The 25605-nt window shown below is 31.2% G+C and overlaps 1 protein-coding gene across 7 annotated transcripts in view; it reads right to left on the bottom strand.

Moving 5' to 3' along the window:
* Positions 1-25605, bottom strand: part of ZNF280D (zinc finger protein 280D) — a 235065-nt gene that overhangs the window by 59044 nt on the left and 150416 nt on the right. For 6 of the 7 annotated variants that reach the window (XM_039865503.1, XM_039865505.1, XM_039865504.1 and 3 more), the window contains 6 exons: positions 18546-18692; positions 16171-16236; positions 15931-16070; positions 8807-8924; positions 5481-5648; positions 5230-5339 (listed from right to left, as the gene is read on the bottom strand). In XM_039865503.1, coding sequence (XP_039721437.1) covers positions 5230-5339; positions 5481-5648; positions 8807-8924; positions 15931-16070; positions 16171-16236; positions 18546-18681 — 738 coding nt within the window. In that variant the 5' untranslated portion in view covers positions 18682-18692. Of the gene's footprint in view, positions 1-5229; positions 5340-5480; positions 5649-8806; positions 8925-15930; positions 16071-16170; positions 16237-18545; positions 18693-25605 lie in introns of those variants that run through there. The other variant, XM_039865506.1, reaches the window with a different exon arrangement.

Genomic DNA, 25605 nt, shown 5'->3' with positions numbered 1-25605 from the left:
CTAAGACAGTATGATCCTCTGTAATCTATCACTCAGAATAAATACAGTTAAAATAAAACCACAACAAAAGAAAATGAGAAAAATTTTTCTATGTATGTTTCCAGATTCTTCTTGAAACATAAAAAATATATAAGAGCTCAAACTCAAGAAAGTCAGACTATTTCCAAGAACTTTTACCAGGCTAAGCTCCTATAAAAAAATGATGTTTTTGACATTAAAGACAAATGTAGAAAAAGGTGGCTCAGAGGAAATCCACTAGCACTATTAGAAAAACTATTCAAAATATATGTCTTACAACAAATGATGTTATCAGTAGAATCAGTTTAACAGACAAACTCCTCTCTTTTTACTATAGTTTTACTATAGATATGATCTCAATGGGAAAAATTATAATACACAAACATGATGTAATGCAGAATAGTTTCCCTAATTAGAAATGTGGATCATCTCATATACTCAAACATTAAATCTGGCTTTCAAACTATAGAAGTTATTCTGAGTAATATTTGAGACTTGAATCTTTTCTGCAAATCTACAAAATAACCTATGTAATCTATAGTGGAGTGTGCAACGAAGTTTATATTCCTTAAAAACGTCTAATTTGGTACATCTATTGAAGTTAAAGTTACCTAAAATACCAATAACAGATAGTCAACTGCCTGTTGTTCTTCCATTTCATTTTACAGAAAAAGAATCAATTTTTAAAAATAAACATTCATTCATAGTATTCTACAAAATGGCTAAATGATAAACCACTAACAATCGAGAATGGATAATAAGGTGCACCGAATTAGATTGGGGGTTTAATAACTGAGAGGACAGCAAAGTATCCTAAAGAAAATATCTAAAAGACAAGAAAGCAACTTAAGAAATGAGAACTAGGAGGTGGTTCCATAGAGTAGCGGTTAGCATTAGCATGTCTGCTTTACACACAGAAGGTCCTGGGTTCGTGCCCCAGTGAAGGCATGGTCCATGGTCTACTGCCATGCCAGCCTGAACAAGCCCAACGTCTTATCTCGGAAGCTAAGCAGGCTCAGGCCTGGTTAGTACTGGGATGGGAGACCACCTAGGAAGACCAGGTGCTAGAGGCATAAATAATAATAAATAATAAAAAAAGAAGAAAAATGAGAACTAGGCTCAGATTTAAGATTTTATAGGAGGACAGGGTAAGTTATTGATGGCATGGCTGAGCTATGGTCCAAGATCAACTGGTCATTTTTCATTCAGCCCTACTATCCTCTTGGATCTAGCTCTTCACTATAACCCCCAGGATAGCCTTTATTTCCTGGGTTGGCCATTCTGCAATATTAAATACCATATACTGTAATTTGATAAAGAGGAGATACTATCTAAACACCATTTTTATCTTCATTCCTCCCAGCAGACAGAACATGTTCTGCTGCTTTTTAAGTATCTAAAAATTTAGGTAGGATTTTCAGAGCAAAGAAGGTGGGTGCCATTTTTAAACAGTAAAATAAAACTTCCCATATGATTGTCCTACATTAAGTCAACATTTTCCCCTTCTCTTGAGATTCACTCAAAAGCCAACAACCAAATTCTAAAGATTTTGTTTTCATTGAAACTATGAGCCAGATAAAATCCAAAGACTCCACAACATATGACAGCGCTATTCAAAGCAGCACAATCATAAAGAAGACAAGGAGTTGGAAGTAGATAGAGAAGCCAAAAGGACCCAATGGTAACAGATATTAGAAAGTATCAGCAAAAATATACATTCCAAAAGTGAAAGATACATACTGAATTGAAGTACTAAGCTATATCCTTGGTTTGCAAAAACAGGTACAAAAGCTGGGGCAAGGATAGCAGAAGTCCTTCATACCTTATTTGGTACAAAGAAACAGAAAAGATAATGCTACGTATAAAATCAGAAACTCAGGTCACACTTGGAGGAAGCCGTGTGTCCAGCAAAGAGTAAGCTAGTAAACTGTGGGATTATCCTGGTGACCTATGTTTCCCAAAAGGTGCCTTGTACAAAAAAGCTAGCCCCCAAAATCCAACATGTTCGATGTGATAAGAACTTATATCTAAAGAAAAATACTTTAAGCTAAAAAGGGGGAAAATATAAAATTCTGACAAAAACCATGGAGCAGATCCATGCAGAAAGTAATAGGCCAAAATTGTTGCCACAATTTTTAAAAAACCTAATGAAGCAATTGTGTCTATCTGAAAGATTACAAAGCAAGAAGAGATGGTAAAACAAAAAGATGACGTAAAAGATTGACAAAATTGAGGGAAAAAGTTGAGGGGAAAAAATCAAATCAGAGAGATAATGACAGATTAGAATGGAATACAGTGGTGAACAGACACTGGAAAATAATCAAAAATAAAATAAATAAAATAAAATACACAGAGCCTAGTAATGAGAAAAGCAAGCAAATTTTTTAAAAAGTTAAAAGAATTATAACAATAATAACAGATATGACAAAGGAAATCAAACAAATGCATACTGGATAACTCCCCCTGTCCCCCACCCCCAAAGTAAAGCAAAATAACTTCATGGAATAAATATTTAAAAATACAAATCAAGAACATGCTGTATGTCAGAGAAGACTGATAAAATTTTCACACCAAGCCATGTCACTGTAAAATTATCACTCTTTCCAAATAAAAAATCCTGTGGATTGTCAGGCAAAGACTTCAAATCACTTATAAATGGCAAAGTAATTCAGGCTTATCCTAAATTTCTCAATAGCAACATTCAAAACTGTAAAATAGAAGCACCACCAAAATTCTCAGATTGGGATCCAACCTACTTTAATATCTGAACAAACTGTTTTTCAAGAATGGATTACAGTCAAACTGTTCTGAATATGAAAAGACTCAAAGAATGCTGTTCTAGGCTCTTCTTGGGGAAATTACTAGAGGATGAACTTCAGCCAAACAAGAGATAACCAAAGAAACCATTACAAAAAGACTGGTGATGAATACTGAATATATTTACTGTGATAAAGGATTAAGATAAATGTGGAAATAAGGTTAAAAAATCGAATGTGAATGATATATGCCCTGACAATGGAAAAATGATACATCCGACAAATAAAAACTGGGAAAGGGTTAAAAGGACAATGAATATGAGGTAAGAAAGTTCAGAGTGCCACAAATATGTTGGCAGCACATCAAGAAATATCATTTAGAGCTAACAAATAAAGTAGTATAGGTATGAGCATTGTTAACAGTACAAAGGTAACACTCAGAAAAATAATATTGCGTAAAATCAAGTAGAAGAGGAGAAGGTAAGGATGAATGAGTTAAAAATAGAAAATTTAATGCTACTTTAAACAATTTTAATAGTAGAGAATGGCCAAAGGAATAGACTACTGGAATTACATTAACATTAAAATTATGATAAACGAGAGAACAAAAATATGACTTCCCTAAAAATCCAAACTATATAACATATAAAGCAACCACATAGTAAAAGATTTTTAAAAATAGGACAACAAAGAACTGTGACAGAACCAAGACCATATAAATCAATCAAATCAATGAATATAAATAAATTTAACTCAACTACTAAAACCAGAGTTTTTCATACAGGTTCACAAAGGAAAATACAAATTTGCTGAAAGCAAGAGGGATATTTAAAACAAGTGATTCAGAAGGGTTAAAAATAAAAGGACAAACAAAGAATATATCAGGCAAATGGAAACCATAAGAAAACAAGGGTTGTGAATCTAAAAGGCATTAAATATTAAGACAAAATAGGACATTTTATAAAAATGCTAAAGGATACATTCAAATAAAGTTATAAGAGATTCATCCATAACGCAAATAGAAAACTAAAAACATTTGTATTTATCTGTATATGCAGAAAGAAAATTGGGGAGAATACAAAATAAACTAATGATTTTCTTTGAGAGTCATACTGGTAAACAAGAGCATTAGAGACAGGAGTAAGATTTTTCACTTGTATGTCTTTGTAAACTGTTTTATTTTAAATCATATGACTTTATTATATACTCAAATAATTAAAGATAACCAAAGAATTTAGCCCTTTCTTTTTTTCTCTCCATCCAAAATGTATAACATAAAAAACATCAAAACAGTACATAGACAGGAAAATTGAAAGTACTTGTACAGGTTGATTCTCACCTAAGAACAAAGCACAAAGTACAGTTATAAGGGACCACACTTTGGGAACTGGAAGTAATGACAGACCCAATACGGTTTTGTACCTTAACAAAATGTATTTAAAATTCTAAAATAGTTCCTTTTTTTTCTACTTTTTTTGGTAAAATGTTAAATTTCAATAAAAATTTGTCATTGTCTGAAATAGTAAGAACTCTTCCTTAGTTATTTCTTTGCCATTGCACCCTTCTTCTTCCTTCTTTTCTTCATATAATCCACACTACCTTTTTTCTTCTTTTTCCCCCACTTCCTACCATTTATATGGGGCATGGAAGGAGAATACAGGTTGTCTATACAGACACAGCAGAATACTGTAATATCTACTAAAATATTCTAAGTGAAGTGTTACCTAAACCCCATATTTCATTCGTGCTTTGAAAATTTCTTAAAATATAATTTCAATAGCTTCCTATACCAATAAAAAGTTCAAATTATTTTATAACAATTACACAAACTACATTCTGGATTGAGTTAAAACAATTTTTTCATATAAAGTACTCCACCATTTGGAGTGTCTGAGTGTTCAAAAATTAAATATAAAACTCAGATTTCCATTTTCTATTGTGACATGTACATGTTAGAATGGACACAAAAATAAGGTAACTGAAGAAATTGTTAACTTATATGAAATACTAAACACATAATAAAATGCCTGTTTCCTAAGAAGTTTGAAGTATGGCACAATCTAGTAAATAAAATATTCTAATAAATTATTTGCATTTAAAATTAGAAGCATATATTATAATGTATAAAAACTTCATTTTTTAAATTTGATGATTCAGAAGAAATTTAAAAATTTTATTTGAAGATAAATCATTTTGAATATTAATTTTAACCTGTTATTTGGAAATAATACGAGAAGCATTTGCGATCTTGCTCCCTGGCATATAACTTCAGTTTGGTGCAAATAAACTCATAAAAACTCCAGGAAAAAAAAAAGAAAAGAAAAAGAAAAGAAATATCAAAATGATATTTCTTATCTAAATATCTGAACACTGAACAAACCATTATTTACTATAAATCAATCAATAATTTCAGGGATTGGCAAACCTTTTTAAAATTAAATTTTGAAAGTTTTACCTTCATGTGATTTTTCAAAGGATCCAAAAGATTGAAATGAATATTGCACTTTGGACAAGCTCTTGGAAAAGGTGTTCCATTTTTAGATTGATTTGATGAGGAAGTTATACCTAAAATAAATTCAAAACATATTCAAAATTCATCACTTTTTAACCTTAAATAACTAATAATAGTTTGTAAATTTACTATAATTTCTAAAATTTATGTATAAAAACATAATTTCTTTTTCATATGCTACATTTCCTATTTACCTTTTGATGACATTGCCTGGGGAGATGTCACTGAAAGAGATTTAACTGAAGGAAATACAGCTGAGGAATTTGCTCCAGAAACACCTTCACTGGGCTTAGGTTTTTTTGGATTAATACTGTTTACTTCAGAAGAAGGACGTTTTGATAAAAACGAACTTTCATTCACACCTACAATAATGTAAATAGTGAGAAAAGTATTTATTTTTGAACACTAAAATATCGCTTACAACTAAATAAAATACTTTGGAGCTAAATTAAAGGTAACATAATTGAACTATATCATAAAAATGACAACAAATAATGATAAAAATTGATGTTAAGTTAGGAAATGTAGAAAAACTGTATGAACATGTATTATGAACTATATATATTCAAATTTTTCATAAAATAATCTTTCTATGCAAGAAACTATTAAATGTTTACAAATAAATATGTAAACAGCTACTATGAAAGAAACTAGACCAAAATATCCCAAGCAAAAAAAAAAATTAAAGTATAGAGAATACACCAAACTAAGTTCCTACAAATGAATTACCTTTAGAAGAGTAAGTGCATTAGAGTTTGTTATAAAAAAAAGTATTCTAAAAATTTAGAGAAACCCTTTAGGAGCTTTTTAACAACTTAAAATGTTTAATGGAAAGTTAGTTCTTTTTCTTACCTAACAAAGAGGTGGTCTACTCATGGATTTAGGTTATATTATCCATTTATTCCTATGTGCAAATTTAAAACAACTACTCTTGAATAATACCTCCTTCATCGATATGAAAGGGCTCATAATAGAAGAAACTGGTACAACAGTTTTCAAATTATTTTCCCAGATATTCATGGGCTCCTTTTACAGAATATATTGGGCATGTCTGACATAGAAACTGTCCTTTCACAGATTATTTATTAGACTGTTGCATAAAATTTTGTTTGTAAAGGGATTTCATTCCTAAAAAGAGTTTTTAGTCTGAAAACCATCACCTTAAAGCAAAAGGATTTTAGTCTTATTCAGAGCATTTGCAAGACAAATGGGGATATTTAGGATATAATCAGGCCAGGCAAAAATCCTTTTTGAAAATAACATGCAACTGTATTTGGTAATAAGAATTCTAAACCTGCACATTATGTTTTAATATTCCTAACTATACATTAAAAGTAGAATTGATAAAGTAAATATATTAATAATATTCCAGGCTTTTAAGTCAGACAGGATTAAGTTGAAATCCAGGCTCTATCACTGACTACCTATGTATTCTTGGCTTACTTAACTTCTCTAAGCCTCAGTTTCTTGTTTTGTAAAACAAGAGTTATTATACCTGGTTTTACAGACCTCTTTTAAGATCAAGATAGTGTATTTAAAGTATGCAACACAACATCTGAAACACAGAAAGCATTCAATAATAAATGACAGCTATTATCACCACTAAAAAATATTTTATATCTTAATTTACTTTAGAGGAAAATAAATTATTCTAATAGATTAACCTGTCAGCTTTTTAATAAGGGGAAACATGCCAGAAAAATAAGTGCATTACACTAGTTGGCTCCTCTGTTTCGTCCTTTGAGATAACATAAAAACAATTTTTTTCTCCATCTTCAAAGTACATGATTACAATGGCTATACTATGGGTACTTGGGAAAAATATTGCGTAATCACAGTAGCATTCTTGTGAGATTCTTGGATTACTTGAAAAACCAATGAGCGCTGGTATTTTGGATTAAGCATCTTATTATATAACATAACAGGCTGGACAGTAGAACTACCTGCCTTACTGTAAGAACTACCTGCCTTACTGTAAGAACTTTTTAAACACAAGAAATAAAATTACTCTGCATTTAAGAGTTTTAAATTCTGACTATTTATCTTTGTTGTGTTTGGCTTGTTTTGTTCAACACTTAACAGCTCTATCTCTGCCAATAAAAATCCTATTCTTACTCAACATCAAGCTCAAATCTAATCTCTAAACATCTATGATGACTTGACAGTAGTCAATTAAGCATGCTACTGAACATATAGCACATATTATCATTCAAGTCCTTTAAACTCATAATGCATTTTCACATTTTATCTTATATGGTCCTCGAAATGCCCTGACTAAAGTAGAGCAAGAATTAAAATTTTATCTCCAAATGGCTGATTCCAGGTCTGAAGAATAAATGTATTCAATAAGAAAAAAAAAAATCTCCATTTTAATAATATGAGAAAACTGAAATGTAAATAAAGACTTGCTAAAGACTACAAAACTCTTAAGAGTAACAGTTAAAATTTGCATCTTCTAAATCATCCTACTTACCGCACAGGCTGAAGTCTCTCTCTCTCTGCAGTAGAAAACTTAAGAGACAGAGTAGGAGTTACTGCCCTTACTCCAAGAAGTTTCAAGAATTCTGATTTTTTCTATGAATAAAGTCCATGTGTTTTGTAAAACCAGACTTGTGACAACTATATTTTCTCCTTGTTTCTTTTGGGTCTTACCTATTTTAAAAACTAGATTTTTACAAATGTATAAGTGACACCAAAATAAGTGAATTTCAACTAAATATTATTGAAATAAACATTTTAGGCACTGATATTACTATTAAAAAACTGGAGGTGAGTTTGGTAAATTCTCCACACTGATTTGTTAGAAAATAATCTAAAAATTCTCAAAAGTCTTGTGTATCTCTATTGAGTCAAATATTTGTAATATATCAAAATTGCTAATATACAAAGCATAACTGCCTTGATTACCAGAAATCCTCAATTAGATAAAATTCTTTCATAGCACACTAATTTAATTTAGGTTAATGAAGAATTGTTATAATATACAAAGAACTTAAACTCTTCTTCAATAGGGAAATTTCATTACTCCTTCAATAAGCATTTTCTGAGTACTGACACTAAGTATATTGCAGCTATTTTAGAATAGCACTCTAATCATATTTAACTATCATATGTAACTCATATGAAATAGAAACGCACTAACCTAATTAAGAAACCAACTACGATCATACTTTTTCACGCTAGTCGACACAGAAACTAATTAATATTTCTTTTATCAGAGCATTTGGGGTATCAGAAGACTTTTGCTAACTTACAGAAATTATTTTCCAATTTTTCGGCCCATGTGTACTGCCAAGTGAGAATAATCTCAAGTTAGGCAGACTACTTAATCAACAGGAAGAAATAAAATATTATATTATTAATAAGATTTTATTTAAAATTACCCAAGAAAGGCATTTAAGATCAGCGCCGTTCCATCTTATAATATATGAAAACAACATGAAGGTATGGACTTCAAAACATCCATATGTACATTCATCAATTACTTTTTCTAATTTTTTGAAAAAGTAGTAAAACCAACCTGCTATAGAAAGTGTTGGCCCCCCTTGGTAATGTGATAATCCTGTATCCTGGGTCAAGTCAAACAGTAACTCTGAAGAATTACTAGATGCAACTCGGGATGAGTTCATTATATAACCCTGTTAAAATATTCCAAAGGAAGAATATTACATTTATTCAAGTTATAATTATTTTGTTTTATAAACTTTTATAAAATTTAAGTGTATAAAATAAGGATAACCTTTGATGACTCAATTACTAATTTTATAAAACACAAGGGTAATTATTACTATGTGCCAAGTGATCATCTATTAGATCTGAAAGTAAATTTAAGAATTGACTTATTCCAGACTAGCTAATTAAAAAGAGGGCCAAGGGCTAGTCTGATTTTTTTTCAAGGCAAAAGACACATTAAAACCATTTTAAATCAACAAGATTGATATACTTTAGAGGGCTACTAAAAATTCAGTATTCCCATCAGAGCAAATAATAGAACTAAGCAAAATTGTGGGTAAATGCAAGCAAAAAAAAAGGAAAACATACTGATATTACTACAAATTTAAAAGCTTCTATATCTCTGTAAAGACAAAATATCAAGGCACAAACTGAGAATCAATTTGCAGTATTATACATCAGGGTTAGGGATGAATATATCACATCGTATGACTTTCAGAATCATCTTTACTGGAAAAATTTATAAGCCAAGAGTCTGGGAGTCAAGAATGAGCCCCCCACTCTTTCCATTATCCCAGAGAAAGCCATGCTGAGCCAAGCAATCTCCCATCTCATAGGGCAAATATGAAAGCTGCTTGGGTGAACAAATAAGAAAGCCAGGCAGACAGGGGTTAGATTGGAAGCTGTTATAGGAATGATCTAGGCCAGCTGGAGGCCTTAGGGGTCAAGGGAAGTTTCAGCCCTTTCATAGGGTCGTCCCAGCTAGCAGAAAGATTGCAAGAAGAGACAAGCATGAGATGAATCAAAACGTGGTCAAGTATAAGGTAGTATAATTTATGTTAGCATACACATATGTTTAGTATAAGTATGAAAAGTATGGGCAATATAATTTAGGGATATATACTCATACTATCAAATATACTGACACGCACATAAAATACATTCCAATGCTATTTATAAAAGACCATCAATGTGGAGAGCAAGCTCTCAGTGACTTCTGGATCATTCTATTTATCTTAATGTATAAAAGCAAAAGTTGTAAGATTAATCATGTTTACCAATCAAAAGGAGAAAAAGTCACTTAAGAGAAAAATGGGCAAAGGACATAAAGTGAGACACTTCAAAAGCAAAATACATGTTTAATACATACAGAAAACTTTCCAACTTGCTAAAGAAATGCAAATAAAGACAATTTTTATACTACTGAATTGGCATTGTTTTAAAGATAATATCTGAAACAAAGTAACTGGCCACTCCTCTTAATAGAATCAAGGTCATGAAGACAAAGAATGAGTAACTAGAAAAACTTAAGACTATGAAGATGTAACTAACTGCAAGGTGTGATCCTGAATAAGATGCTGGGAATGAAAAATTACATTAATAGAAAAACTGGTAAAATTCAAATAAGGTCTGCAGTTTATTTAATGTTAAGTATCTGATTTTCATAAGATCTTAGCATTAGGGGAAACTGGGTTGGGGTATATGGAAGGCTCTTTATTTTTCCTGTAAGTCTAAAATTACTTTTAAAAAGTTAACATTTAAGAATTAAAAAGTAATGATAACATTCACTATTGGCAAAGTAAAGGTTATCCTGTGGTACAACTTTCCTGCATGGAAATTTTGGCAGTAGATATCAAAAGCTTTATATCCTTTGGTTCAACTACTTCACTTTAAAAGTTTATGGTTAGAAAATGAAAATATATAAAGGGGAATTATTTTTAATAGCAAAAATAATTAAAATCTCTATGGCCAACAATGGAAGAATGGTTAAATAAATGATAGACTATCATGCAACCACTAATGTCATTTTTTTAGAATAATCCAAATACATATTCCCAGTAGAATATGCAGTGAAAAAAGAGGAATACATATCTGTAAATAGTGTCCAGATTTGATACTCTATACTGTCTGCAAAGAAAAAAAAATCAAAATATGTACTCTTCTCTTTCTAAACTTTTCTCCCAAAATGCATATTATTTTAAAATAGAAACAAAAGATTTTGTTCTGTGCTTATAAACTGAGGTGTGTTTAAAAAAGGGATAATTAACTTTTAAGAATTTTGGTTTGCTACTATTCTATTGACATGGGTTTGTTAAGAAATTATGAAAACAAATAGGTGAAGCGAGTCAAAGGTACAGAATTCCACTTATAAATAAGTCATGGTGATGTAATGTACAGCTTGATGACTATAGTTAACAGTACTGTATTGCATATTTGTATTGCTAAGAGAAACCTTAAAATTTCTCATCGAAAGAAAAAAACTACATATAGTGACAAATACTAACTATACTTATTGTGGTGATCATTTTGCTATATATACAAATTTCAAATCACTATATTGTACACCTGAAACTCATATAATATTGTATGTCAATTATGTTTCAATAAAAAATCAATTAGAGAGATGAGCCTTCCTTACCACTCCCTATACAAATTGCAGATTTATGACTAAATGATTGCTTTTGCTTAAAAAAAGAAAAAAAAAGTAGTAGTTATGGAAACAGGTTTTGAAGTAACCCAAATCACTCCTAGTATTTGAGGCTACCAGAAAGATATCTGCATTTGAGCCTTAACGTGTAGTATTAAAAATCAGTAATGCCATATGACTTAATTGTAACCAAGCACAATCCTACTTCAAGATAAATATTTTCTCTAAATATATGCACTTCAAAAAATGAAAAATATTCACTTGCATTTGCCAAAATAATACTTTAACAGAAATATAAATGTAATGCTGATAAACACTTCTCTAGGAAACAACTCTGGTTAATTAAGTACCACAATTTCAGAGACCAGGTACATGTTATCCAACAATAACTGGTTAAAATAATTCTGCAATAGGAAATGTTAATGTCTTCTAAGACAGTTCAGAAATGTATCAAACACAATAGTAAGGGTAGAATAGGTGCTAGACTGGGATTCAGAAGACCTGCACATTTATTTAATTAGTACTTGGGCAAGTCATTCTGAGCTTCAAGTTATTAACCTTTCAAACTTAAATATACTTGCACTTCATGGTACATGTACGTATTAAATCAAATAGTTGTCGCAACAGTACTACCAAAGACCAAATATTATACTCCATTTTATAGAAAGGTAAACTAAGATTAGGTGTGGTTATGTAAAGTTCCCAGTACACCCCACTTTTTATTGATGGAACTGTAATTAGAAACCAGGTCTGTTTGATTAGAAAGCCTATGCCCTTAGACTATACCATACTGACTTTAAAAGTGATAATATATTCCTGCTACCTAATAGAGAACTGAAAGAGATGTTGAAGTATAGAGATATTTCATGAAAAAGTAAATACACATACACAAAAAAACATGACATAAAATGAAAAACAACAATAATTTATTAAAAGCAGTGGCTTCCAAAATTCAGAGTAAATTCCCTTAAATAGAATTCTCAATTCATTCCAGAATACACCTCTGTCATTCTTAACTTTGGCTTCACATTAGAATCACTCTGAGTTTTTTTTAATGTATTATTTCTGGACCCACCCAGAATGGCAAAATCTCACCTTTTGAAAACTCCCCAAGATTGGGAACCACCAACTGAGGTGATTTGATTTAAAAATTATGCCCATAAAAATAAAATGTTCTAATTTAGAAAGCTCTAGTTTCTAACTTTAATAACACCAAAGATACCACTGCTCACTTTATCTTTTTCTGAGTCCAATGTTGGAAAAACTTTATTCTGTCCAACTGAATGAAATATAAGTTTCTTTTTCTGGTTTTCTATCCACCAAATGCCATACAGCTTATGATAAGCATTAGAAAACCATTGCCTTAATCTGATTCCAACTAATAGCAAAGAATCTTTGTATTTTGGGTAGCTTTCCATCTTTTGAAACATTATGATATAGCCTGTGGAATGTCGGAATCCAAGATTGAGAGTCACTGGTCTGGGTAAAATCTTTAGTTTTAGAAATGAAAAAAATGAGGCTCAGAGAGGTTTTGACAATGCTTAAGAACAAAGCAAAATCAGCACTGAAGTCTCTTGCTTCAATAGAAGTTTTTTAAACTACAAGTCCAGGGTTCATATCAGTATTAATCATTATTTGAGAATGCTGAAACCACAGAAAAGGATTTGGGATTTGTTGGGGGATATGTTTGCCCGAAGACATTCTTATTCTGAATGATCTATTACATCTTCAAAATACAAGTGGGAGTTGAGTATATTTAGCCATAGATTTGAAAGGCTGTAGCCTTTTAATTTTTATGTAAATTAAAATTACCTTCTATGAAAGATACCACCTCAAAATATCAATTTTTTGTGCTAACAGGTAGATTACCTTATAGTAATATGAAATATAGGAAAAAAATAGATTACTCATACTAAAAATATCTGGATTCAATTCTGGTATTAAACTTGATTATTTGCAAGAAAATTCATCGATGCTTTGGTAGTCATTTCCTTTACTGTCAAAAATAGAGTTTAAAGAAAAATTACTATTTCTCTAAGGCCAATTTCAAATAGCTTATGATAAGAATGAAAAAAAAAAAACCAGAGTTAATTAGATTCCAACCAATAGCAAAAAATTTTTACATTTTGGGTAACTTTTTGTTGTACTGTAACTCCTTGGTTTCAGGATCCCTTTACATTAAAAATTACTAAGGACCCAAAAGAGTTTTTATTTAGGTGGATTATACCTATTGATATTTACCACATTAGAAATTAAAACAGAGAAATTTTTAAAAATGTTTATTAATTTAATTTTAAAGAACAATGATAAACCCGTTACAAATTAACATAAATAACATTTTTATGAAAAATGACTATGCTGCAAACACAAAAAATTAGTGAAAAAAGTGGCACTGTTTTACATTTCCTCAAATCTCTTTAATGTCTAGCTTAATCAAAAACCGCTGTAGTCTCATATCTGGTTCTGCTTTCAATCTTTTAGGACATGTTATTTTGGTTGAAAATATAAAGAAAATCTGGCTTTGTAAAGATATATAGTTGAAAAAGGGAGTATTTTAATAGCAACTTAGGATATCTGTAGATATACTTCTTTGATACTACACCAAAATTCAAGAGTTGGTATTTTCTTAAAGGTTTGTTTCAATGTGGAATCTTATTCTTTATCACTGAACTCTTTGTACTTTGTTACATTAAAATCTATTGGTCTATCTTACACTTTGGTGGACTTTTTATGCATGATTTTGTAACATTATATATTGGTTATTTGAAAAATGTTGATTTCTTTGAATTATGCACATCTTCCAAATGGTGACAGAGTTCACTACACAATAACAAAAAATCATATTTATTAATACCACCACCCATGACAAAAGTCTTTAAGTACTGAGAAGCTATCAAGATCATGGTGGCAGATCCAAGTTTTCCAAAACTCTAATTTTTGCGTGAAAGCTCAAATTTTATCAATCATAAGAAATATTGTCAGTTGTTTTCCTTTAAGTGATAGCTGCTCTTTGTTCAATTTTGAGAAAATGTTTGCCAAATAACCAAGATTAAATCTGATAACCCTCAAGGAATCGAATGCTGCCAATAACCAAGAGAACTTGGAATCAGATACTTCCCCAATTGAGTTTCAGATGAGACTGCAACCTCAGAGCCCACACCTTGAATGAAGCCTTGTGAGATCTTGAAACAGAGGATCCAGCTAAACCATAATCTGACTCCTAACCCACTAAAACTGTGAGATAAGAAATGTGTGTGATAACATTGATATGCAGAAATAAATAATACACCATGGTCTGTCAGTCATTCTTTCAAGTAGAAATGGTCTTCTGTTTTTTAAAAGTTGGTAGTTCAGCTCACAATTCAATCATACAAATGTTTTTCCTCAAGATAGCCATACTTCAAACACAGAAGTGCTTTATGAATATTACCCATTTTATCACACAAAATGTTTTTTAAAGACATATTCAAGAGTAGTTAAAAATATTAATAACATTTTAATACTCCATCAAAGAAATTGAGTAAAACTGTAATATTATTTATTGTGAGTGCATGGTGGTGACTAATACAGAATTACTAATATAGCTTGGTACCACTGTCTTGACTCATACTAAGGCACCAGCAGTTTACCCATCATTGCTTTTGCACCATCAGTGCAAATGTTAACATGGTGAAAAAGGCAAATAGTGTCTCTGTATCATATGACAATAGTGTTGACTCTCAAACCCCAAATCCATGGAAGAGTCTCAGGGGAACCCCAGGGGATGGAAAACTGCATTTTAATAACTGGCACAGTAAGGCAATACTTTCATTTTTTTTTAAGTATATACATTTATACACAACATATATGTATGTATGTTTGCAAACATGTATGAACTATAGTTGAGTCTGGATTAAAATCCCAAATCTATTATTTGCTGTGTGACCCTGAGTGAATTATTTAATAACCGTGAGCCTCAGTTTCCTCAATTATAAAACAGGGATAATAATAGTGCCTACTTCATAGGAACTTTTAAGAATTGAATTAGATTAATTTATGTACAGCATTTAGCACAAAGCCTAACACATATTGAGTTCAATAAATATTAACTATTACAAATAACTATTACTTTTTGTTAAAAACTTTTTGTACTAAACTATGAAGGTATGTTTCCAATAAAAAGCTATGACAGTCTCTCAACAATTTTCCCAGTTAAGATGTAAGAACACTTGGCCCAGTTTACAACCTTAAATAGTTTGGCATTATGCAATATTCATCACTGACTGTAATTTTATTCATGTTTTGATGGCACAGTTTTTAATACTGTACCTATTTAATTTAAGCATATTACCTGATTTAGGAACAGGCTGGGTAGTTAGTTCCTGCAGTTACTACTTTGGGAACTGGTTGAGTTATGATAAAGATGGTGACATTTTCTGATGCTGATTATGCTTCTATTTGATGACTACCCATGATAGTCCAGAATTTTAACTGGGTATTGTTGATATTGATAAATAATATCCAATGTATCCCTGAGCTGACTGTGTAGTTTCAGAAACACTTACAGGTTTAGACAAAGGCTGAACAATAACAGAACTATCTGAAGATCTAGATTCAGGATGAAAATTTACTGGCGAGGCAGCCACTGGATTTGATGTTGAGTTCGTGTAGTGTTGACTTGTAGGCTTGAATGCAGCAGTAATACCTGTATTTCAAAATTACACAATATATTGAATATATTTCTATATAATCAATGATATCAAAATACTTCACTTTAAAATTAAAATAGTAAAATTATACTGTACCTCGACTGAGTGCGCCATTCTTTATTCCTCTTGAATATGAGCTGGGGTTTACTCTATTCAAAATATCTATAAAAAATATTTATTTTAAAATTCATCGTTTGAATAAAATATATATATTAACAGAAATCATGAATTGAAAATAATTAGATTCCTGGAAGAAGTATATGTTATCACTGATTTAAAAATACAGTTAACATTAAACATATATATCTTTACTAATAACACAAGATTACCAGTCTAAATTGTCTCACAGAATTAGAACAACCTTTTTAATTATAACTCAAAATCCAAAAGCCAGAAGTAAAAGATGGATAAATCAGACTAAATACAAGTCAAACCCTCTACATGGCAAAGAAAAAGTCCACATAATTAGTAAAAATTTTCCAAAAATACATTCATATACAACCTACAATTTAAGTACATAACTTGAAGATGACAGGACTGTATATACTCAGGTTCCTATTACTCAAATTCAAACCCTTGTTCAAACTCCATATCCCACTCACATCCCTAAAAGCCTTGAGATGTCCTTATGAGGGATCTCACTGGTTATCTGCACCATTACACTTTTGAGTTCTGAAAAGGAAACTATCAGAGACTGCAGACTAAAATGAACTTACAGTATTCCAGAATATCTTATAACTTAAGGGGTTTCAAATCTACCTCTATACCAGAAGTCAATCTGAGCCTAATAAGATTTTCAGGACAGTTTCAAATTCCTAATTCTTGTATGCATGTGAACTCTGTGACTTCCAGTTTACTCAATAATCAAACTAACATTTGGAAGAGTAGGCATATGCCTAAAATTGTTGGTTAGAAAAAGGTAAAAGCACAAACACACACCAAACATCATTGAAATTTCCTTCTCTTCTCTCATAGTAGAAAATAACGAAATCCCAAAAAATAATTCTGTAAAGGGCCACACGAAAAGTAGGGTTGTATCCTGATAAAAGCAATGCAGTACTCTATACTTAAACACTATAGACGTCTTATAGAAGAAAAATCTGCTCCAATTACTTAACACCATTTTCATTCAGAAATTAAAGATTAAGTATGTACCTAAACCATTAAAGAACTATTGCTAAAGTACTTTTTGGTGATTGTATTTTACAAAACACAAGATTTTACCCTCCTTCTGGCAGTTCTATATAAACACTCAACCCATAATCCTTATGTTAAAATATTTTATAACCAACAATAAAATCATTTAAATTCTGCATCTTAACAGTTCAGAAAATAAACTGTACTGGGGTCAACCTCTTTTTTGACAGAATTATTTTAAAACTAATATGCACTCTTCTAGCTGAATACTATTAAATCATCTGTAATCAGTATAAATTCAAGTTGAATCTTAACTGTCATGTTTTCAATAAGAGAATTTCAATAACAATTTTGCAATATGGTAATATTCCAGTATAAAATAATCACAATGACTAGAAACAATAATTAAAGGAATATATAATTATGTTCTACTATCATCAACAAGCATCATTCAATTTATAATCAAAGTGGCACTCCACCTGAAACCTCCATGAGAGATTATCGACCTGTCACAGGAAATGGTACTGAGAATTAAATTGGTTAAGTTACTCTCCTTCTAATAAAACTGAATAAAAGTATCATTATACATTTAGGGGTAATGGAAGAAAGAACCAATTTCAGAAAATTTTAAAGTAGTTTCTTAACCACACTTTTAAGCACCGCCTTGGTAAGAAAACCTAAAATTTGTACGTTATCTCTCTGTGTTTCTCTATATTTTTGAGTAGACTTTTTAACAGATGTCATTGGTCTTTGCTTTAACATTATAACAACGTCAAATCCAATTACACTAACTGAAATCTAATAATCCGCAAAGGTATTGAGGTGTTCTGCTAGAAAGCCATTAAGATTTAAGTTTATACTAACTGCTATGGCATCCAAGTACAGTGGCTGTAGACAGTAACCTACTCTTCCATGAATATAAATGGGAGTTGCTGAAAAATGAGTGTCAGAAGCCCTTGTTGGCAAACGAGCCAGTGATTGTGCAATCATTCATTGCGTATAAATTTTGTAGCTATGTACAGATAAATAGGTTAGCTGGCTCCATGAAAATTATGATTTCCAGTATCAAAAGATCTCCAATGTGACCGGCTAATCTTAGTCCATATCTTTTTCTCAGATCTGATATTTTAACCTCTTACCTCCTTCCTCAAGTCCCCAATCATATCCCAATCGTATTTCTGAAATTTTTACTTATCTCCCACCCAATCTTTCATCCCCAACTTCTTACAGAAGAACAAGGACATAAGTACCTTTAAATTATAACACAGTTCATAACTTTTTCCATTGGAAACAATATCTGATAAAATTTGGCTTCAGTGAAAGCAAATGCTTACTTGAAATTGCTGGTTTTGAACTTGATATCTCTCCAACAAAGATTGGCTCATCATCATCATCATCCTCAACCTCTTTCACTTTCTTTTGCCATGGTTCCAACTCTTCTTCTTCACATTCCATAAAGAGTTCTGCCATTTTCGAATTATCTAATTTTCAAAAAGAAAGCAAACCTTATTTTCAAAAAGAAAAATTCATTTTTGTAACACATAGTATGATATTCAAGATCTACTTTAATAACTCCCATAGCAATTTTTAAATTGATATCTGTAGTTGGTACATGGTAGCAACAGTGAGAAACTCAGAGCTCATTCTCTAAGATAGAGATGACAGATAACTAGATAGAGAGACAAATAAACAGATATAAATAGAGAATGGTTGACTGTAGTTAATTACAATGGATAGAAAATTTGGGAACAGTCAAATTGAGTTTCAGTCATATGCCTGGAATAGGATTATACCTACAAAAAAGACTGCACCTAATCATTATCTGAAAAAAAAGTACGAACAAATGAGAGATAAACTAAAAATAAGAGGAAATTGGTGGGAGATGTACTAGAAAAAGTGAACCAAATTCAGTAAATGCCAGACACAGAGCAAAGCAGGGATGAGGTGCTAGACTAAAATAAGGGAAAAAAAATGAAGCTTATTCCATTCAGGGCAAATTAGATATTTCTCACCTGAAAATACAGACTAAAGAACATACAGTAACTATCACCACCCTAGATGTTCTGACCAAAGACAGAGCTACCAGGAAGCATTTTTCTGCTTTGCTCTTAAATACGGACAACCAATAAGTACCAGAAATTTTAGAAAAACTTCCTGTCTTTCAGACCAAAATCAATAAAACAGAAAAAGAATCCTAAGGAAAAGCGGTGATACAGAGAGCAGGAAAAAAAAGAAAAGAAAATACAATTAGCATCTTTACAGCTATTATAAGAGAAGAAAAAAAATGTTATTAAAATACTCAGAAAACAAAAAAATAGGATTAAAAATATGATAGCAAAAATTTTTCAACTCAGGTTTTAAAAAATTGAAAATGTCTCTAGAGCTGGAATTGAGAGGAAAAAAACAGGGAACCATGCATACACACCACACTAAATAGATACAAGGTTAGAAAAGTAATTTCAAAGGTACAACATTCACCTAATAAAATTAACAGAAGGAGAACAGAGAAAAAGTAGGGGTAAGGAATCAAAGAAATAATGCAAGAAAATTTCCTGGATCAGAAGACATAAACCTCTGTGTTAAAAGGTCCCACTAAATACCCAGATCAATGATCAAGACAAATTTATATCAAGATATAACATCATGAAATTTCAGAACAAAAGAGTAAAGAGAATATTCTCAGATCTGCGAGGGTGGGGGGCATAAATAGGTCACACATAAAATATCAATAAGAATAAGAACAGTAGCTAGAAGACAGTAGAATAATACTTTAAAAATTCTTACCAAAATTATTTTTCAGTCTAGAATTCTACACCCAAACTTTTCGTCAGGTGTGACAGTAAAAACTAGCAAGATCACACAAGATAGCCAATGCAGCCTTTCTCAGGAAGCTAGTATAGAATCCAGCAAAACATGAGTCTTAATCAAAAAGAAGAAAACACAGAGATGTAGGAAACATGGCATTCAACACAAAGTTCCAGGACAAGAGAAGTTCAATAGGCCGAGAACCACTAGTCCAGGCTAGATCAAGAGAAGTGTACTTCAGAAGGAATGTCTCTGAGAGACCAAAGAAAAAAATGATTAAAATGTAAACTTTACAATTACCTACCTGTCAAGTTTTACTGTGTAAAAAAATTGAATTGAGAAACTAATGAAGAGTATGGGAAGACTTGAGTACAAATTTTTAAAAACTTAGCGAATGAAAGTATAAATTACTGGATAAACCAAAAGAAAGGGGAAAAAAAGAAAGATCTGCATCCCCCATATGCTAGTCTCTGTATAACAGCATATTAATAGCATTACTACACTCATCAGTGAACGTTATTTATTATGGTCATAATGAAAACATCAAATATGGATTTAGTCAAAAATTGAGATATTGTATTAGGAATAAGTTGAAGGGGTAGCTGTAAGAAAGCAAAAATCAATATTAGAAATGGTTAAAACATTACGCAACAGACAGCACACATACATATGTACATAGGCATACAAGCACTGTTCAAGAAACTGTGGTTAAGCCATTTCTAGCCTTTTCAGATTGTTTGACTTTTAAAACTATGTGCACATATTTCTGTAAGCTGAGAAAAAAGAAGAATGAGGAAGAGGAAGGGAAGGAAGACATTACTGAGGGCCTAAACTAAATAGCAACAAATGGATACAAGTGGTACTAAACTAGATAAATGAAATAAGACATAAAAGACTACAGTGCTTTGGGGATGGCTACAAAGGAAATACTTTGCCAAATTAGGTGCAAATCTTCTACAAATTTTTTTAAAAATTTTCCCTTCTATAAAACTATATAACAAATCATTTCTTGATCTAACATTATTTAAATGTTTAGTAGTCCACCTACTAAAAAACTGTTATCTTCCCAAATGTCATGAACAGAATGAACTGATTCCTTTCTTTTCTAAACTATACTGCTTTACTAATTATATATGAGTTCTTTAAGTCAGATGTTTAAAAATATCATCATATGTCCAAGGCCAAACTGAGCATCTTGAGAGTATATTTCCCTTTACACTTCAGATAGGCAGGAGGCACACAGTATATAATAATCTATGGAGTAGGAACTAAATAAGCAAAGTCAGGCAATACCTAATTTTTAAAAGAATTAGAAAACTTCATTGTACACCCGTCCCTTAATTTACGTGGATCATCTGCTACACGCGTTTTTATGTGGAAGAAAACTGTGTAAAAAGAGTCCACCACTATGAAAAAGATACTAAAGAAATAGGTCAATTTAAGTCATAAAAATATTTATTTCACATATTTTCACCAAAAAATGCTAATGAAAATTCAGAATAACCAAAATAAATTTTATTTGCTGTCAGTGTCTGTGCTGTAATCTAAAGCAATCGACCTTCTCTTTTTAACTGGCACAAAGTCACTATCTTCATCACTCAAAATATTTGGAAGTACATACTCACATTGCTTGCTATATGTAATACTTTATGTGGCATCAATTCCAGGTTTTCAATTTTCTCAAAAATTTTTTACAAGTATATGTCCCCTTTAAAATTGTTATAAGTAAAAACAGCTCATGTATAATATTGGTTACTTATGTTTACTTACACTGAGTTAAGACGTGTTATCTTTAAGCGTTAGCGATGTAATCACAAAGCAATATGCATGTGTTACTAGTATCTTTAATTGAATTATGTTGCAACTGGTGTGTTGTGTCAATCTTACAGCTATCAATTAGTGAGTTAACATTTTGTTAAATTAGTTTCAACAGTTACTGACCGCAGCACAACAATCAACTTTCAAATGCTGCAGTGATAATTGTATATTAATATTATTTCTTTGTACACTGCTGAGTTAAGCTATTGTTCTTCAGAAAGAGTAATCGCCAATAATGGAAATGAAAAAAAAAACAGTGTAAAATGAGACCATGTAAATGGAAACCAGGAATAAAAAAATCCACATAAATGGGGGGCGGGGGAGAATATTTACTACGTATATAAAAAAAAAAAATACCGCATAAATCAAAGGATTGGGTGTGTACTGATAAAAAAAAGGTATCACTTATTTCCGGTTGGTATATGTTACCGGGCTCAACTGTGTTTCTCAAAAATTCACGTGCTGAAGTTTTCAATGCCAGTAGCTCACTATATTTGGAGACAGGGACTTTAAAGAGGTAATAAGTTAAAAAGAGGTTACAACAGTGAGCATTAATCCAATATGAATGGTGTCTTTAAAAGGAGATCAGGACACAGATATCTGCATGGAGGTAAGACCAACTGAAGACATAGGAAGCAGATGGCCATCTATATGAAGAGAAGCCTGGAACAGATCTTTCCCTCACGGCCCTCAACAGGAACCAACCCTACCAACACCTTGATCTTTTAGTCTCTAGAATTGTAAGAAAATAAATTTCTGTTGTTTAAGCTATCCAGTCTTTAGTACTCTGTTATGGCAGCCCTAGCAAGCTGATGCAGAAGACAAAGGTCTTCCTCATTCTTTTAACAGGGCACTGCCATTATCAATACAGTAGTCCTCTTTTATCCATGGAGGATACATTCCAAGACCCCCAGTGGATACCAAACTCTATGTATACTTTGTTTTTTCCTATACATACATACACACCTATGATGAAGCTTAATTTATAAATTAGGCACAGTAAGAGATTAACAGTAACTAATAATAAAATAGAACAATTATAACAATATATTACAGTAAAAGTTATGTGAATGTAGTCTTTCTCAAAATATCAGATGCTACTGTACTCACCCTTCTTACAATGATGTGAGTTGATACAATGCCTACGTGATGAGATAAAGTGAGGTGAATGATAGGCATTGTGACATAATGTCAGGCTACTATAAGGGGATGTGAACACAAGCACTGAGACACCTCAACAGTTGTTTTGACTACTGAGACAGCTACTTAAGTGACTTGACTAAAGGACAGGTTATATTATGCAGCATGGACACACTGGACAAAAGGATGATTCTCATACAGGGCAAGATGGAGCTGGACAGCAAGATTTCATCAAGTTACTCAAAAGGTACACAATTTAAAAATAATGAATTGTTTATTTCCGGAACTTTCTATTTAACATTTTCAGACCATGGTTGACTACAGGTAACTGAAACCACAGAAAGTCAAACCTCGGATAAGGAGGGCCTACTGTATGTCCAGTATATACCATTGGAAAAAAATTTTAAAGATATATAATAGCTTTATGATTTTTTTTAGAAATATTTTGTCTATGCATAGAAGAAACATATGTGATTATGTATACCAAACTGATAATTAATAGTAGTTATCATTGGGAGTAGGGAGAAAATATTTCATTTCTACTTTACTCATCTCTTAATTTGTTTTTATGTGAGCATTTGTTACTTTAACAATTTGAAGTGTTTTTATCTTTAACGCATTTCCCATTTAGAAAAAAAAGTGCAGCTCTCTGCCAATGTTAATTTAATTTTACATAAACACTCTTTGAGGCTGAAGCAAATCTAACCGGTTTTTAATGTGAAGATAAAATATAAAAACCATTCTTGGAGTTATTTCTAAACAGAACTTGTCTCTCATCCTAATGTAACAAATGTATACATAAATCAAATTCATCAAATGACTTTTTGGCTAACAACTGTTCGAGAACGATGTTAACATCACACATAGGAATGCTACATTTTCTAGGATTTGACATTTTCAGCGATCAAGAATTACTACATTTTGTAAATGGAAATACCACTACTAAAAACAGAATGCTGTAAATAGAATAATGTCATTTGTTTCCAAAAACTATTGACATACTAGAGTGATGCAAAAGTAATAATGAAGGCAAGATATTTTGTGGCAAATTTCAGGGGTAAGGCCAGGACTGTAATCTGCGAGTTATCTCAGGGTAAACACTGCAGCCACAAGCGCAACCAATGAGTATTCTTGGGGCAAACAGGAAATGGGTTCAGAAAATGTGCCTAGCTCTCCTCTTTTCTCCTGAAGCAAAGTTATCATTACATAAAGCCAGGTATACTAGTATTAGTCCTGGCAGCAACACTTACTTTTTGGCTGAAAAAGGATGTCATCCATCAAGTTGCGGAGTTGACTTTCTGTAAATTGCCACCTAAGTACTGGTACATTATATCTATAAATTTTATGACTCACTTTATGTAATGCCGAATATTGAAACAGGAAACTTAAAATTCAGAAACTGTTGGATCTAATTTTGATCTTCAAACTCACCATGTGATTCAGACAATACAGCAACTTATATCTCAGTTTTCCTTCCTATAAAAATTCCTAGTATTAAAGTGAATTTCTTTAAATTAAATGTATACATATTTCATCTTTTTTTCCTATAAAAAGCTCAATTTTTAAGTTTGATATGTTTGACATATACATATTTTACATAACTGGTTCATTCTTGAATGAACACAAATTTAGTAAGCAAAATGGTGATTCTAGTAAGCACTTACTACTTGAATAAGTCTAAATTATTAAATTATAAATTGTTTAAAAGCATCCTTTTGTAAAAATGACTAGTAACCTCATAATGTATTGTTTAAGTAAGCTAATTTTCAAATGCTAAGTGACATTAATCTTTACTGTTACCTATTCTTCATATTTCAGATATAAATAAAATTATCTTCATAAGAAAACAATTAGAATACATTTTAATTTATATTTTTCTGATTTTTTTCAATGAACTTAAAAGGAAAAGAAAATTAGTTGGATATATTTTGTCAGATTTATTCATTCAAAAATACTACTCATTGACTTCTGTATGCAAGGTAATGTACTAAGTTCTAGAGAAAAATCAAAGATGAACAAGTTATAGTCCTTGCCTTCAGAAAGTATAGTATATAATTCCTTGGGCTGAAAAACAAATGCTATTAGAATAAACATTATTAAACAACACATTTGAATTGCTTTAAAACAAGAATTTGTTTTCTGGATTCCTACACACACACAACTGCATAAATTTTACAGAATATACAAATTTTTGTAAATCTGTTTTAGTTATAAAGCAAAAAAGTTCAAAAATTAGATGGCAGAAACTTAAAATATTGAGATACACAGTTAATTCAGCCTTCACATTCCTCTTTATCCTCAGGCTGACAAAAACAAGATTTCCTGCTTTTCAATTTCTAATGTATTTGGTCTGAACTGAAATAGTCCATAGAACTGAAAAAATATTATTTTTAACTTCATAAGTAATTGCTACAGATGTTTGAACTACAAGAGACTCTAGTGACTCTTGTGTTTAAATTCACCAAGTTTTGAGGTCTAGCTATTTAGATCTCTTTAGCTCAATTATTTGCAGCTTGTTTCTAAACTAAAATCAATGTTATATAAATATATATGTGTATATATATATATATGTGTGTGTATATATATATATGTGTGTGTGTATATATATATATATGTGTATATATATATATA

The sequence above is a fragment of the Pteropus medius genome, unplaced genomic scaffold, assembly GCF_902729225.1.
Source record: "Pteropus medius unplaced genomic scaffold, Ma_sr-lr_union100, whole genome shotgun sequence".
Taxonomy (NCBI): domain Eukaryota; kingdom Metazoa; phylum Chordata; class Mammalia; order Chiroptera; family Pteropodidae; genus Pteropus; species Pteropus medius.
Note: the sequence above shows the minus strand (reverse complement) of the source record. Positions and strands in the feature narration are given on the sequence as shown.